Source organism: Loxodonta africana, chromosome 6 (genome assembly GCF_030014295.1).
Source record: "Loxodonta africana isolate mLoxAfr1 chromosome 6, mLoxAfr1.hap2, whole genome shotgun sequence".
NCBI classification, from domain to species: Eukaryota; Metazoa; Chordata; class Mammalia; order Proboscidea; family Elephantidae; genus Loxodonta; species Loxodonta africana.
Window position 1 is genome coordinate 77,435,553 of NC_087347.1, and position 16,710 is coordinate 77,452,262.

General features: G+C 39.4%; 1 protein-coding gene across 1 annotated transcript in view; it reads left to right on the plus strand.

Moving 5' to 3' along the window:
- The window catches only part of LRP2 (LDL receptor related protein 2), a 155,622-nt gene that overhangs the window by 20,537 nt on the left and 118,375 nt on the right, over positions 1-16,710 (plus strand). The window contains exons 4-6 of the mRNA XM_064287447.1: positions 3,271-3,387; positions 14,846-14,956; positions 15,244-15,357. Of these exons, the coding sequence (XP_064143517.1) occupies positions 3,271-3,387; positions 14,846-14,956; positions 15,244-15,357 (342 nt within the window). The remainder of the gene's footprint in view (positions 1-3,270; positions 3,388-14,845; positions 14,957-15,243; positions 15,358-16,710) is intronic.

Here is a 16,710-nt window from a genome sequence, read left to right on the forward strand (position 1 = left end):
CAGCCTGTTAGGGCACATCAGTGCAAAGTGGTGAAGGGGAAAGCAGCAAACTATGTAGGGTCACGGAGGATGGCAGTGGTGCAAAATGACAGTCCCAAGGAAGGAATAGACAAGGCCTGGACAAGTCAAAGAGGAGCGTGGCATATCCGGACTAGGCCTAGTTATATTTCAGAATTTAGAATTTGAGGTGGAGTGGCAAAACGGGCGGACCATATCTCAGAGTGGGAGATGGGAGATTGTAGTTTGGAAGTACTGAGGGGAGGAAGGAAAAGAGCAAGGCATAGTAAGAAGCAGGGTGAAATCCTTGTTCCTAGGAAATCCATTTGCAAGAACAAGGTCCTGCAGGCTCCTTGTGGATCTAGGGATATGATATATTCTGACTGGCCTGAGTATATCATATCGCAGGGGATCCATAAGGTTCCATGGTAAAGATGGGGTGACCTAAGGATAGTTGGTATGCAGTGGGAGCAGGATGCGGCTAAACTGTGAATCTCTGGAAGGCAATGACTATGCTTTATTATTCCCAAGGCTTGGCATGATGGATTCATCTTTTGGCCAGATGTGCCATTTTGGTTGCGTTTTCCCTTGCTTCCCAGAAAGAGTAGGATGAATGCTGAGCTGTAGATTGTGATGCAATGTGTGAGTGATATTAAGAACAACCACTTGGGGAAGGGACTGGAGATAAGTTTATATATAGCAATAATTTATAAGCAATGGTACATACCATTTTAAATGAGTATGGATTTCATAAGATAATTCTTGCATTTCTTTAGATATCCTCTAACCACAGACAAAATATGCCACCACTTATGCTAACAAAGAAGAGCCCTGGTAGTGGCTAAATGCTTGGTTGCTATCTGAAAGTTTGGCGGTTCGAACCCACCAGCCACTCTGAGAGAAAGTCAGCTTCCGTAAAGATTCACAGCCTTAGAAACCCTATGGGGCAATTCTACTCTGTCCTATAGGGACTCTGTCCTGTAGACAACATGTTATGCTGACTGACGTCACCATGGAACTCCTGATTGCCAAATTCAGGGGTCACTTTTTCTTCCTCATATATTGGATGGATTTTTCTATTGCACTTGACTCTGGTGATCACTCCCTTCCTTTTGACACTACTTCTTTGGGTGCCATGACTCTTCATTCTCCTGATCCTCTTTACTGCTTTGATCATTTTGTTTTGGTTTTCTCTTCTGCTCAGTCTTTAGGTATTGGTGTTGCTCAGAGCCTTGTCCTTAGCAGCTCTTGTCATTCTATATATTCTCCCAGAATAATATTAGCCATTCTCATAATTTCACTGACCCCTTAGGTTTTGATGAGCCCCCCATCTATGCCTAGCACCCAGATGTCTCACCATACCTCGGTCTTATACATTCAGTTGCCTTAGGTGCCTAAAACTCAAGGTGTCCAAACTGGAACTAATCACCTTCCCCCTGAACTTGCTCTTCCATCTGTATTTGTATTTTATATATTTTATCTCTACTATTGGAAAGGAAACCCTGGTGGTATAGTGGTTAAGTGCTACAGCTGCTAACCAAAAGGTCGGCAGTTCGAATCCACCAGGCACTCCTTGGAAATCCTATGGGGAAGTTCTACTCTGTCCTATAGGGTCGCTATGAGTCAGAATTGACTCAATGGCGGTTGATTTTTTTTGTTTTGTTTTGTTTTAACTGTTGGAAATAAGCTTTAAACCGCTGTAAGGTACTGGCAGAAAATATAAAATTAGTATTAGAAATGGGCAGTATTAATCTATAACCTCATGAAATATATTTCTTAATGAAAACATTTTATATTTCCATTGTTGGTATACTTTGTGGCACTTAATAGGCCTTCCGTAGATGTTTGTGGAATGAACAAACAAAATGAATCCCAGCATAGGATTGGTTGAGGGGAAAAACATAATTTTAATTTGTCGTTCTCTATGTTTGAGTTAGCTTTTTTAAATTCAGACTCTTGCTCCCTGGTAAACCCCTTGAAATCTTAAGCACAAAATATAGAATGATTCAGGCTTGAGTTTTAGAAGAAGGCCAAGGTAATTAAATGAGTACTGGCACCTGATCCAGTGTCTTTTTTATACTTTGTTTAAAGTCCTCATGACTTTCAGGCATGAAAGTAAACTCTGTGATTTTATATTTAAATTTATGTGTAAATTGCAAATATATACTTAAATTATATGGGGATTTAACAGGGAAGTATTAATCTTCAGATAAAATGGTGTCTGTGCCATGGGCAGAATTCAGACACTTAAATATCTTCTTAAAATTGGTCAAACAGGAAGAAGGGGAAAGTTGAGAAGAAAGATGATCAATTAAGCATGGAAAAGGGTGGTGAATTATGGTTTATTTTTTGTATCTCATTTATGACATGGTAATCTGTATATGTTTGAATTTTCAAGTATCAACTCTAAAATGGCCATTGTCCACTTGTCTTTTCAAAAGGTTTTTCTTTTTAAGTTTTTGATGGCTCATCCGTTAACAGATCCCTATTTTATCAGAAAATCAAAGTACAAGACACTAAGCATCTTTCTTACATAGAATTGTAGGAACTGCTGTAATAATGCCCTTTTCTCTAACATCAGGGGAAAACTTATTTCCTCCTTAAGAGGATTATATTCCTTTTTAGAGGATCACATTTTCCCTGAACGTTTCTCTTTATGTGGACAATTTAAAAATCCCATGATAGGAGTCTACCAAGTCCTGAAAATTCCTGCTCAGACTTGCAGAATAGTTTTCACATCATTTTTGCAGTCATCAATTCCATTTTACCAAGAGGCAAACTCTGTTTATAAAATTGATACATAGTCAATGTAGAAAGTTTACATAAGAGAAAACTATAAAGAAAAAAAAATCACCCATAATCCTACCACTCAAGAATAACAGGTGTTAACATTAGGCTCATTTTCTTCTTGTTTAAATTGGGATTTCAGTGAGGAGGACCTATCTTCATTTAATACCTATATCTGCAGATCCTCCATAAATGCCTATATCTGCAAAATTCTTATTTCATTCATCTTCTTTACAATCTACCTTTTCAATCTATATTGTATTCTTGGCACATACTGATAATATGGTGGCCTACACTGACATCTCTAAGTGTTGATACTATTCTGTGGGCACTATTTTACCATTGCTCTTGCACCCTAACAACTTCATGTTCAATGTATGCACCACCTGCCCTTGCTTTCAAATATCCCCAGTAATATTCGGTAAGTAGCAGTGCATTGGTCTGTGTTTGGCAGTAATTATAAGTAATTTTTTTTCTCCTTGACAGCTGGGAGGACATGCTCAAGCCATCAGATGACATGTTCCGACGGTCTCTGTATCCCAAATGAATACAGGTGCGACCATGTCAAAGACTGCTCAGATGAAGCTGACGAGAGAGACTGCCGTGAGTTCACTTCAGCCTTCGCACTGTGTTTTGTTTCACTGTTGTCCCTCTGGCATTTTAATCAATTTGTTAGATTTGTTGATGGACAGAAATGCCTACAATATGCCTCTTGTTATTGAAATCTCGTGACAGATTCTTTTGTGGATTAGGGGTGATGTTCTGATATGAGTCTATTTTTAGCAAGACATACTAAGTGTATCCTGCCTCAGCACATCAATTTTCTGTATTTTTTGACGTGAGGAACTTTTGATGTTAACATGGAATCCCAAAAGATCATTGAGTACATCAAGTATGAATTTCAGTTCGGTCAATTTTAACTTTTATTACATTGCTGTGGTAAGTTTCTAGGTCAATTTTCTCAGTGCTTTTTCTAATCTTTGGCACTCAACATTTTCCAGATTACCTTTGGTATAACTTCCAACTTAAATGTTCTGTTTTGAAGGAGATTATATTGTCTTCAATTTGGGTCTCCCTTTGCTTAGAGATGGTGGTGGGTGTCTTGGTGCCTGGATGCCACAAATTAGCTGAAGAAATGTTCAGGAACTAAGACTTCTCCTTTCAGTACTTGTGAAGAAATAGCAAACAGCAGATCCTTTATTAAAGCAAATGAGGAAAATATTCTTGATCAATAATAGTGATAAATCATATTTTGTAGCCTTTTGTAACTGTGAAGGCTTATATAAATTCCAGTTATTTGGCTCTCTATGAATGCAATAGGGTAGGCATTACTACACTCTTTAATGAATGAAGAATCTAAAACTTTGAAGGTTAGAAGGGCTTATTCAAGGTTGCACAATCAGTGGCAGAGCTAGGGTTCAACCTAAATGATTGGCTTTCATGAAGGACTTAAAGAAAGGGGAAGTCCTACCTTAAGCAAATTTCAGAGAGAGCCAGAGGCCTGCGCCACCAGCCGAACAGTCTGTGTCTCTATCCCTTATTTACTAGTAGATAAAAATGAGTGCTTTATTGCAAATGCAATGGAACTGAATGAAATGCTGTTGTTGTTGTTAGGTGCCGTTGAGTCGGCTCTGACTCATAGCGACCCTATGCACAACACAACGAAACACTGCCTGGTCCTGCGCCATCCTTACAATCGTTATGCTTGAGTTCATTGTTGCAGCCACTGTGTCAATCCATCTCGTTGAGGGTCTTTCTCTTTTTTCCGCTGACCCTGTACTCTGCCAAGCATGATTTCCTTCTCCAGGCACTGATCCCTCCTGACAACATGTCCAAAGTATGTAAGACACAGTCTCGCCATCCTTGCCTCTAAGGAGCATTCTGGCCGCACTTCTCCCAAGACAGATTTGTTCGTTCTTTTGGCAGTCCGTGGTATATTCAATATTCTTCGCCAACACCACAATTCAAAGGTGTCAACTCTTCTTCTGTCTTCCTTATTCGTTGTCCAGCTTTCACATGCATATGATGCAAATGAAAATACCATGGCTTGGGTCAGGTGCACCTTAGTCTTCAGGGTGACATCTTTGCTCTTCAAGACTTTGAAGAGGTCCTTTGCAGCAGATCTGCCCAATGCGATGCGTCTTTTGATTTCTTGACTGCTGCTTCCATGGCTGTTGATTGTGGATCCAAGTAAAATGAAATCCTTGACAACTTCAATCTTTTCTGTTTATCATGATGTTGCTCATTGGTCCAGTTGTGAGGATTTTTGTTTTCTTTATGTTGAGGTGCAATCCATACTGAAGGCTGTGGTCTTTGATCTTCATTAGTAAGTGCTTCAAGTCCTCTTCACTTTCAGCAAGCAAGGTTGTGTCATCTGCATAACGCAGGTTGTTAATGAGTCTTCCTCCAATCCTGATGCTCCGTTCTTCATATAGTCCAGCTTCTCATATTATTTGCTCAGCATACAGATCGAATAGGTATGGTGAAAGAATACAACCCTGACACACACCTTTCCTAACTTTAAACCAATCAGTATCCCCTTGTTCTGTCCGAACAACCACCTCTTGATCTATGTACAGGTTCCTCATGAGTACAAGTAAGTGTTCGGGAATTCCCATTCTTTGCAATGTTATCCATAGTTTGTTATGATCCACACAGTCGAATGCCTTTGCATAGTCAATAAAACACAGGTAAACATCCTTCTGGTATTCTCTGCTTTCAGCCAGCATCCATTTGACATCAGCAATGATATCCCTGGTTCCATGTCCTCTCCTGAAACCGGCCTGAATTTCTGATATACTGCTGCAGCCGTTTTTGAATGATCTTCAGCAAAATTTTGTTCGCGTGTGATATTAATGATATTGTTCTATAATTTCCACATTTGGTTGGATCACCTTCCTTGGGAATAGGCATAAATATGGACCTCTTCCAGTCAGTTGGCCAGGAAGCTGTCTTCCATATTCCTTGGCATAGATGAGTGAGCACCGCCAGCACTGCATCTGTTTGTTGAAACATCTCAATTGATATTCCATCAATTCCTGGAGCCTTGTTTTTTGCCAGTGCCTTCAGAGCAGCTTGGACTTCTTCCTTCAGTACCATCGGATCCTGATCATATGCCTCCTCTTGAAATGGTTGAACATCGACTAATTCTTTTTGGTATAATGACTCTGTGTATTCCTTCCATCTTCTTTTGATGCTTCCTGTGTCATTTAATATTTTCCCCATGGAATCCTTCACTATTGCAACTCGAGGCTTGAATTTTTTTCTTCAGTTCTTTCAGCTTGAGAAATGCCGTGCATGTTCTTCCCATTTGTTTTTCCATCTCCAGCTTTTTGCACATGTCATTATAATACTTTACTTTGTCTTCTCGAGCCACGCTTTGAAATCTTCTGTTCAGTTCTTTTACTTCATCAATTCTTCCTTTTGCTTTAGCTGCTCGACATTCGAGAGCAAGTTTCAGGGTCTCCTCTGACATCCATCTTGGTCTTTTCTTTCTTTCCTGTGTTTTCAGTGACCTCTTGCTTTCTTCATGTATGATGTTCTTGCACAACTCATCTGGTCTTCGATCACTAGTGTTCAGTGCATCAAATCTATTCTTGAGATGGTCTGTAAATTCAGGTGGGATATACTCAAGGTCATATTTTGGCTCTCATGGACTTGCTCTGATTTTCTTCAGTTTCGGCTTGAACTTGCATGTGAGCAATTGATGGCCTGTTCCACAGTCGGCCCCTGGCCTTGTTCTGACTGATGATATTGAGCTTTTCCATCGTCTCTTTCCACAGATATAGTCAATTTGATTTCTGTATGTTCCATCTGGTGAGGTCCATGCGTATAGTCGCCGTTTATGTTGGTGAAGGAAGGTATTTGCAAAGAAGAAGTCGTTGGTCTTGCAAAATTCTATCATTCGATCTCCAGCATTGTTTCTATCACCAAGGCCATATTTTTCAACTACTAATCCTTCTTCTTTGTTTCCAACTTTTGCGTTCCAATCGCCAGTAATTATCAATGGATCCTGATTGCATGTTCGATCAATTTCAGACTGCAGCAGCTGATAAAAATCTTCTGTTTCTTCATCTTTGGCCCTAGTGGTTGGCGCATAAATTTTAATAATAGCCGTATCAAATGGTCTTCCTTGTAGGCATATGCTACTTTGAGGAAAATAAAAGGAAGCCGAAACAGATTGGATTTTTTCCCTGTGAACATCCTGCAGCCAAGTCTAAAGTAACTAGTACAACTGCCTCACAACTTTGCCCATGAACCTTCCAGAAAAAACCTTGCAGGATACGAGCAATCAGCTGTTATAAAAAGGAATAAAGGAAAAGAAGTGAGCTTTACAAAATATCTGGGCAGAAATTTTTAATCAGGTTTTTTTAAAAGTACAATTAATTGGTAAAATAAGGATTTCTTAAGGAAAAAGAGTGAAACTTATACACTGTGTCTAGAATCATACAGGTCATGAACCCTTCAGGGCACATGGCAGCCCTAAAATAAATCTCACACATGTAAGGGGTTTTGCAATCATGGATCCTTATTTTTTTCTACTCTGCATATTTTGTGTATATTTTACTTATGGAGAAGTGTAAAAACTTAACAAATCAGAGAAAATGAAGAAAAGAATCTTCTTACTTCCTCATTAGTGTTTTGATGTCCTGGTCACAGCTAGATGAATATAAGAAGGAAATGAATGGCCTGGATCAAAGTCCTTAAAAAGTACAACGGTGGCCAGGATTTTCCCCATTTTATTTTCCTTCTTTGTTTGAAGCTGTTGGAGGAAGTGGAAAAGAGAACTGTCGTTCACTGAGCACCAACCACTGCTCATTGATGTAGCCAGTGTGTCAGTCCTTCTCGATGACGGTCTTCCTCTTTTTCACTGACCCTGTATTTTACCAAGCATGGTGTCCCTCACCAGGGACTGTGATCCCTCCTGAGATGAAGTCCTCACTTCAAAGTCCATCTGCACTTCTAAGGAGCATTCTGGTTGTACTTCTTCCAAGACAGACTTGTTCATTCTTCTGGCAGTCCATGGTATATTCAATATTCTTCACCAACACCGTAATTCAAAGTCATGAATTCTTCCTTATTCGTTTGTCCAGCTTCCGCATGCATATGAAGCAATTGAAAATGCCATGGCTTGGGTCAGGCATACCTTAAGTCTTCAAGGTGACATCGTTGCTTTTCAACACTTTCAAGAGGTCTTTTGGCAGCAGATTTGCCTAATGCAGTGCGCCCTTTGATTTTCTTGACTGCCGCTTCCTTGGGCGGTGATTGTGGGTCCAAGTAAAATGAAATCCTTGGCAACTTCAGTCTTTCCTCCATTTATCATGATGTTGCTTATTGGTCTAGTTGTGAGAATTTTTGTTTTCTTTGTGTTGAGTTATAATCCATTCTGAAGGCTATGGTCTTTGATCTTGATCAGTAAGTGCTTCAAGTCCTCTTGCTTTCTGCAAGCAAGGTTGTGTCATCTGCATATCGAAGGTTGTTAATGTTGATGTTAATCCTGATGCTGCTTTCTTTATCAAGGACATCATACATGAAGATTAAACATATGCTTAATTTAAGCATACAAAAGTGGGGCGAATTGTATAATGAACCTTTTCATACTCATCAGTCAGTTACATCAACTCGTAGCTATATTCCTTTATTTTTCCCCCATTATTTTGACATAGTTCTCAGATCATATAATTTAATCTGTAAAAATTTGGGTATTTATTTCTAAAATCTAAGAACTCAGTTTTTAAAATTCCCCATCTTGTTAAAAATTTGATTATTTGAATCAAAATCCAAATGAAGTTTATATTTTGTAGTTGCTTGATACGTCCTTAAGCCTTCCAATTTGTAGATTTGCCTTCCATTTCTTCTTTTCCTTGCCATATTGGAATCCCTACCAGGTTATTCTTCCTGGAGTTTTCTACAGTCTAGATTTTGCTGGCTGAATCCTGATGTCCTTTAACATGTTGTTCTGCTCCCTATATTTCCTGTAATTTGGCTCCTACATATAGAGTTTCTCAATGCTAGCAGTAATGACGTTTGGAGCCAGATAATTCTTTACTATAGGGGCTGCGCATTGTAGGATGTTTACAGTTTTCCTGTACCCACTAGATGCCAGTAGTACCCCACATTTTGTGACAACCAAAATGTCCCCGGACATTGCCGAATGCTTCCTGGAGAGCAAAATCGCCTCCCCCACTTCAGTTGAGAACCACTAATCTAGAGGCTTGAACAGATATAAGAATTTTTTTGGGCTGGGGCAAGAATATTTGTATATAAAAAAACCAGTTGCTGTTGTGTCGATTCCAACTCATGGCAACTCCATGTGTGTCAGAGTAGAACTGTGCTTCATAGGGTTTTCAGTGGCTGATTTTTTGGAAGTAGATTGCCAGGGCTTTCTTCCGAGGTACCTCTGGGTGGACTTGAACTTCCAACCTTTCAGTTAGCAGCTGAGTGCCTAACCCTTTGCACCACCCAGGTACTCCAAGGTGTATGTTTCCGTCAGGAGGCACATAGTCTGTCTTGCGATGTTACAAATCATTAATGATCCTCGTCGAGATCCGTTAGTGGTATTTTAAATGTTACTTTTTTTTTTTAGATATATGGCAGCTGTTAGTATTTACTTTAAACTTCCCGCATGATCAAGGATTAGGTGAGCTGTGGTCAGAAATCACTTTTGTGAGACATGACACTTTATTCTGTGATGCATAGGAATCATTATTTGTGGACAAACTTAGAACCAGCTTATGAATAAGGCCAGCTATAGGAATTGACTAGATGACAATGCGTCAATGAGTTTAGGAAGATATTCTAATACATTAAACCAAAAAAACCCACTGCTGTTGAGTCAGTTCCAACTCATAGTGACCCCATAGGACAGAGTAGAACTACCCCATAGAGTTTCCAAGGAGCGCCCTGGCGGATTTGAACTGCCTAACTCTTGGTTAGCAGCAGCAGCACTTAACCAGTATGACACCAAGGTTTCCATTTTAATACATTAGGCACCTAGAAACCTCAGAAACCTCTTAAGTATAGTAATGGATGTTGGGAAAGCTCCAAAGGACTTATTTTTTTTTTTTTTAATTTTTCCCCCCGAATATTTGGAAGGGTCAGGAAGTTGACCCTTTAGTTCATAGTCCTATCAGACCAGACCCCTAGGTTATAGGCTCTACCCTTTCAAGCTTCAAGATCAAGACATAGAGCTCCAAGACAGAGCACTGTGTCCATTCCAGGCATTCCTTTTACAGAACAAAGACTGATGTGTAAGCCTTCTCCCGGAGAGCCAGGGGGCAGGGAGGTAAGAGAAAGCTCAAGATGGCAAGGAAGGCGAGAGTATTAAGGTCCCAGTAAAAGATTACCCATGAAATAAATCTGGTATACTGTGAACCTTTTTTATTACTTGGTCATTTTGTCTGGTATGTGGCTAAATGCATAAGATATTTTCAAGAAATATTTCTGAATATAGAAAAAGCTGCAAAACAGGTAAAAAGTCATTTTTTTCTTCCTAAGTTATTTTACTATGCAATCTGGCCATCTGTGAAATGGTACCTGCTATTAAACTGCTTGTCAATTAAATTTTTAAAAAAGGAACAGAGAGATTCAAAACTGCAGCCCATTCTCCTTGTAATGGGATTAGCATCAAGGAAAAAACCACTCATGCAGAGTCTAAGATAAACATCAGAACAATGCAGCAATTATTGTCACATTGAAGTGACTTTCGGTTACTCAAAAATAGTACAGTTTTTTCCTGTAGTTATGTAAACATTGTTTTGTTGAGTACCATGCTAGAATGAGTTAGGTATGAGGAAAACTATTGCTAGTTTTCTTCGGTTTCCAGCACTTCTTTTTTTTACTTAGGAATGCCAAAGAAAGGGTAAAGTCCCTGTTACAATACAGGCTTTCTTGCTGGTAATCAGGAGTATTTGGTCTGCCTGTTACTGGGGCTGCTTTGTCCCTGAAGTTTTATTTCTATTGACCTTCCAGTCATTAGAATTTAAACATTTTCCTTTATATATCTAGCAGTTGGAGGGGAATACAGTGGATGGTTAAATTAAAGTCATTCTGTGGACGGTGAGGGCTCGTGAAGAACATGCTGTTCTCCAAACTCAATTCCTCATTTAAGCTGCCCAGTGAGCCTTGCTCTTGCTGTCCTATCTCTACTCAAGGTGAGAAGGGAGAAGGGGAAGGACTTGCCACTGACCCCCTCTTACCTCATACGTCACAGATTCCCACAGTTGAGACAGGATTTAGAACCCTTAAACCCTGAGGAAAGAAAAAATCTTTTATTCAGTCTCTGTCATACAAGCACATTATAAATATTTCCCATGTTTAACAAAAGTCTTTGATCCTTTTAAGTGGCTGTTCAATTTCTCTGCTCTCTTTCTGTTTAGGTAACAGTGTTACCTAAAGTGTTGTTTTTAATGACTCTATTTCTTCTCCTTTCTTGAACCTACAGGAAACAGTCTTATTTCTACTAACCTCCTGAAAACATTCTTGGCAAAGCCATCCATCAATGACTTCCGTTTATCTATATCTAATGGATCTTGTTCAAATATCACTTTATCAGAGAGCTACTTTGCACTGTCACTGTTTCCTCATTTTACTGCTTTATTCTTTGTTACTTTTTTTCTACTTGATATATTTATTATAATACCCCCCTCTCCCCCCACCATCCTGACCATTAGAATGTAAGTTCCAGGAGAGGAGGGACTTTATCTCCAGTGCCTATCAAACCTGAAGGTGCATAGTAATTATTTGTTGAATGAAACACTCTCTGTGAGGATTTCTACTTGTAATTTTGTTTACCTTTTTGTCCAATTTTACCAAATCTAGGAAGTAGGATCTCAATAAGTATGTGTTGACTAAACAGAATTTTAACTTGTTCCCAGCACACTGCCATTCACCCAGCATTAAAATTATCTGGAGCCAGGTTCTCAGCAGGGGGCCTGGCCCACACCATTTCTAGTTGTGATTTGAAAGTGCTGTCTCATACCCCTGGGGTGCAGCCAGTCTTCCTGTCTCCTCCATTAGACTTTGCCTGTTTGCTCTGCTCAGCTGGGTCACTGGGGATAACCATAATGAAGAGATAATAAATGAGACCAAGGCGTTGTATGGCTCTGAATGAAAACACATAGCCTCAGAACTCCTGTGTGGAACTGAAAATCAATTCGATTCCAACCCATAGCGACCATATAGGATGGGGTGGAACTGCCCCATAGGGTTTCAAGGCTGCAGTCTTTGCAGAAGCAGACTGCCATATCTTTCTGCCATGGAACAGCTGGTGGGCTTGAATCACCAACCTTTCGGTTAGTAGTCAAATAGTTTAACCACTGCACACCAGGGCTCCTTTATGCAGAACCAGTGCCAGGAAATCTGTTGCACGTTATAAATATATGTTCATTTTCTCATCTTGGTGCTCAGTTACTTCTATGTTAGGACCAATGTGAGATTTTATATTTGTTATTATTTTATTTAAGAATTTAGAATTATGTGAGTCCTTACCTCCTTTGCAGATTTGGGTGATAGTTTTGTGAATGAGAAGAAAGAGGTGCTATAGATTCAGAGTCCTCGGAGTAGACTTTTGAGGCACAATTAGGTCTAAGATTAGCTTGCTAAGGATAGAGACCAGATAGGGATTTGGGGCTTGAGACCCAGCTGGTGACAAAGAGAGTAGGTAAGGACAACTAGATAATGTGTTTCCCTTTTTTACTCTGGCTTCCTGAATGCTGCTTAAACCAAACTTGATGTTAGTCCAATTCTGCTAATCTTCGGATGACCATGTTTGGTTTCTCTTCCAAGGTGTTGCATTTCTATTTCCATTTTGTAAATATGCTTTTATTGAAAGACATTATTTTGGAAAGAGGCAGGAAACAACTGTTTTGCTTTTTGCTCCTAGGTGCCATTCTAGGATGGTATTCACTTCAGGAACTTGAAATTGACTTGGGGATACAGGGTTGCTCCTTCTACTTTGTGTTCAGCTTTTTGGTATTGAGTTTCCTGATCATCCTGATTCTCCTTCTAGAAACCCTAGCATGGTGTTTCCTGGGATTCCTAGATTATAACAGATTGAAGTGCTTTGTAGATTATGCCTCAGTTGCTGAAACCTGGAATGGGCCTCACTTCTCCAAACTTCCCCAAGTGGGATGAGAAACTGGAAGACAGGAAAACTCTTTTTTCCTTCTATTATCTCTTCTCTTTCTTTCCATACTCTTAAAATGTTCTATTTCCATTTCATTCAATTTTTTCTTATGTGATTTTTCCTTTCTTCCTTTTACTCACTCAGAAGCCTACGAAAGGAGATATATCTATTTTAGGATTAGAAACATGGATTCTAGAGCATATTGCCTGGGTTTGCATTCTTGTTCTCCTATTTACCACCCGTGTGTCCTCAGGCTTCTTATCTGTAAAACGAGAATAATAATATTATCTACTTCATAAGGCTATTATAAGGATGAGATGAGTTCATACATTTTGAGTACTTAGACAAGTTATTGCTTATTTAACTTTGCAAGTAATACTTGCAACTCAGTGCAGGTGACCAAACTAGTAAACTAGCAAATCATTACTTTGACTGGATTAACCTACCCTGAAGCCAGAGTAATTTATAAGGATGACACTTTGAAAAGTCCCAGGTGTCTGGACAGCACATGTGTGTATCAGTAACTTCCTGTTTTCTTTTGAAGCCATGGCTTAAGTTTTTTAACCTACCTTTAAGATGCCTTTTTTCTTTATAATCAATTTGAATTTTCTATGTTCTTTTTGCTCATTTTGTCAATATATTCACAGGCTTCCTGTCAAGATTATACAGAATACTGCCCTATATTTGTATCCTACTGTGTTATAAATGATTTTCATTCTGGGACGCCTACAAGGTCCTCAGACTATAGCATGGAAATTTCTTGCTCCAAACCAAATCATTAGCAGAGAAAAGAGAGCAAGCTTAAAGCACCAATCTTGGTGTATGTATACATACATAAGTATGTGTATATATTTTGGGGCGACTCAGTTTGTGGGAAACAGACATGAATAAGCATCATTTGGAATTGGGAGTAAGCAAGGAATGATGAGAGAAACAGTGTTCTCACAATGGCTTTTCGTGAGAAAGAAACTTTAGAGATTTGGGGCTTAGTTAATAGTCAAACTTGCCAATAAGATAAAATTCAGAAGACATTTTCCTGGTATTGTATATGATCTCCCCTCTTTTTACACTTTCTCTATACTTAAATCCTGCCTGACGTTGCAGCCACATGATGGATTTACTCCATCAGGGGAAAAAAAAACTGTCTTGGTTAAAAAGAAATTTGAAGACAATCTGAGAAACACTAAGAAACAAATAATGACAAAACCAAGGGAGATATCACATTTGTGAGGAGGGCAGACCAATGTAGGGTAGGAATTTAAAATATTTTTAAATCATCAGCTGCCTGGGATAATTATCAATTGGCTTGCAGCTTCAACATTGCCTTGCATTTCAAAATTATTTGTAGTTTATAATGACTTGCAATCATATGAATGGAAGCTTCAGAGAGAATTTGAATTATGCAACTGAGCAGATCATCAAAGGATATTTGTACCAGTACTTTTTTAAAGGAGTATTTGGTTGGTGTGGTGGTCAGTGCACTTGGCTTCTACCTGAAAGGTTGAAGGTTTGAGTCCATCAAGAAGCTCCTTGGAAGAAAGTCCTTGTGATCTACTTCCAAAAAAATTAGCCATTGAAAACCCTGTGGAGTACAGTTCTGTCTATTCTGACACTCATGGGGGTGCCATGGGTTGGAGCTGACTCTACAGCAGCTCTCAGCTCAAAGGTCACTTCTTGAGGGGAAAGTTCCCTGAGCCTATAGATCCTCTACCCATACTTTTCACTTTAGCACTTAATCCAGTTTGTAATTTGCTACTCGTGTCACTATTTGATTGTCTTTTCCCCCTATCCACCTGCGGGGGCCATGTGTCTTCTGGTTATCAACGTATACTCAACATTTAGTGCCAGGCATATAGTAGTCTTTCAAGAAATGTTTGCTGAAGAAATGGCTTAATTTAAGGTTTGTCTGCTGTTGCCATTTTTTTTTTTTTTTAGATTACCCAACATGTGAGCAGTTGACTTGTGCCAATGGAGCCTGCTATAACACTAGTCAGAAGTGTGATGGGAAAATTGATTGCAGGGACAACTCTGATGAAGTCAACTGCAGTAAGTAACTCCCACTAGATGTGTAGTGGTGTGCTGGAGCTGGCTCATAGTTATGCACATCTCTTCCCAACTCTGGGTTCCACGGAAATCGGCAAATGCTACAAACCAGAACCTGGAGAACTAATTGTTAAGTATTTATCAGCACACCCCTGAGTAATAAAAATCTCTTTTTAAACCTGAGGTAGAATCTTCCTGTGAGATTAAATGACTACAACCCTTTTCGGTTTGGTTGGGACAGTGAAATTGAAATTTTCTCTTTTCTTTCCCTACTTAACTTTGTGTCCTAGCTAACCTATGTGATCGCTCTGAATTTCAATGCAACAATGGAGAGTGTATTCTTCGATCCTTTGTCTGTGACCGTAACAATGACTGTGGAGACAACAGTGATGAACATTCTTGCGGTATGATGATTTTCTTATCCTGGGTCATGTTGTTAGGAGTTTTTTTTTTTTTTTGTTAAACACTCTACACTCTTCTTAACAAAAGGGGCTGATGGAGCCAGAAGACCATTTAGGGGCTGTGGCAAGATCCTTAGCAGTGTTGCTGGACCTGAGCAATTTTACCTTCCAAGGATCTGTGTAGAGTTGAATGGCTGGTGTTGGACAGCTTGCATTCTTCCTTTAGACTCTCAAGTTACTTCGGTCTCAGAAGTGAGTCTGATAATCTCAATAGTAGAGTGAGAGAAGGGCTTGAAAGCAGAGAGAGGAAAATTCCTAATAGCAATGGTTTTACCTCTCCTCTTCACTATGAAATTCTTTTTTTTTAATTTTATTTATAGGGTGTTGTATGAGGTGTCTGAATTTTTGGTAGGAAAAACAATATTTAATTGTGGTTTGGGTGAAAGTTTGCAGTGCAAAGTAGTTTCTCATTTAACAATTTGTACACTTTTTTTTTCTTGTGACTTTAGTTGCAATCCTGTCATCCTGTGAATGTGACAGCACTCTACTCACTTCCTCCCTGGGTTTCCCATTTCCATTTGCCCATCTTTCCTGCTACTTCCTGCCTTGTGAACTTTGTTTTTGGGCAAATGCTGCTCTTTTGGTCTCGTATGGTTGATTGTTTTGAAAAGCACATTCCTCATGAGTGTTACTGTTCACTTTATAGACCTGTTTATTGTTTGGCTGAAAGCAGGTTCAGTTCCAGGTTTGAAGGGTGTCTAAGGGCCATAGTTTCGGGGCTTCTACTAATCTCTATCAGATCATTAAGTCTGGCCTTTTTTATGAATTTGAAGTTTGTTCTACATTTTTCTTCCACTCTGTCCAGGACCTTCTATTGTGATCCCTATCAGAGTGGTTGGTAGTGATAGGCAGGCACCATCAAGTTCTTCTGGTTTCAGGCTAGTGGAGGCTGTGCTTTGTGTGGTCCATTAGTTCTTTGGACTAATTGTTTCCAAAGTAGAATGTAGAACATTGTCTTTCTGAACTATGCATGCCAATTGACCTATATGCCCCCCAAGACTATGGTCCTAAGCCCTTAAGCCCAGTGACTCAGTCGCTCAAGGTGTCTTTTTTTGTATTTTCGAGATTTTGTTAATAAATTCTTTCTCTTAGTTTTTTGTTTGTAGTTTTTTTATTGTGCTTTAAGTGAAAGTTTAGAATTCAAGTCAGCTTCTCATATAAAAACTTTTACACACATTGTTATGTGACCCTTGTTGCTCTCCCTGCAATGTGACAGCACACTCCCACTCTCCACCCTGTATTTCCTGTGTCCATTCAGCCAGCTCCTGTCCCCCTCTGCCTTCTCATCTCAACTCT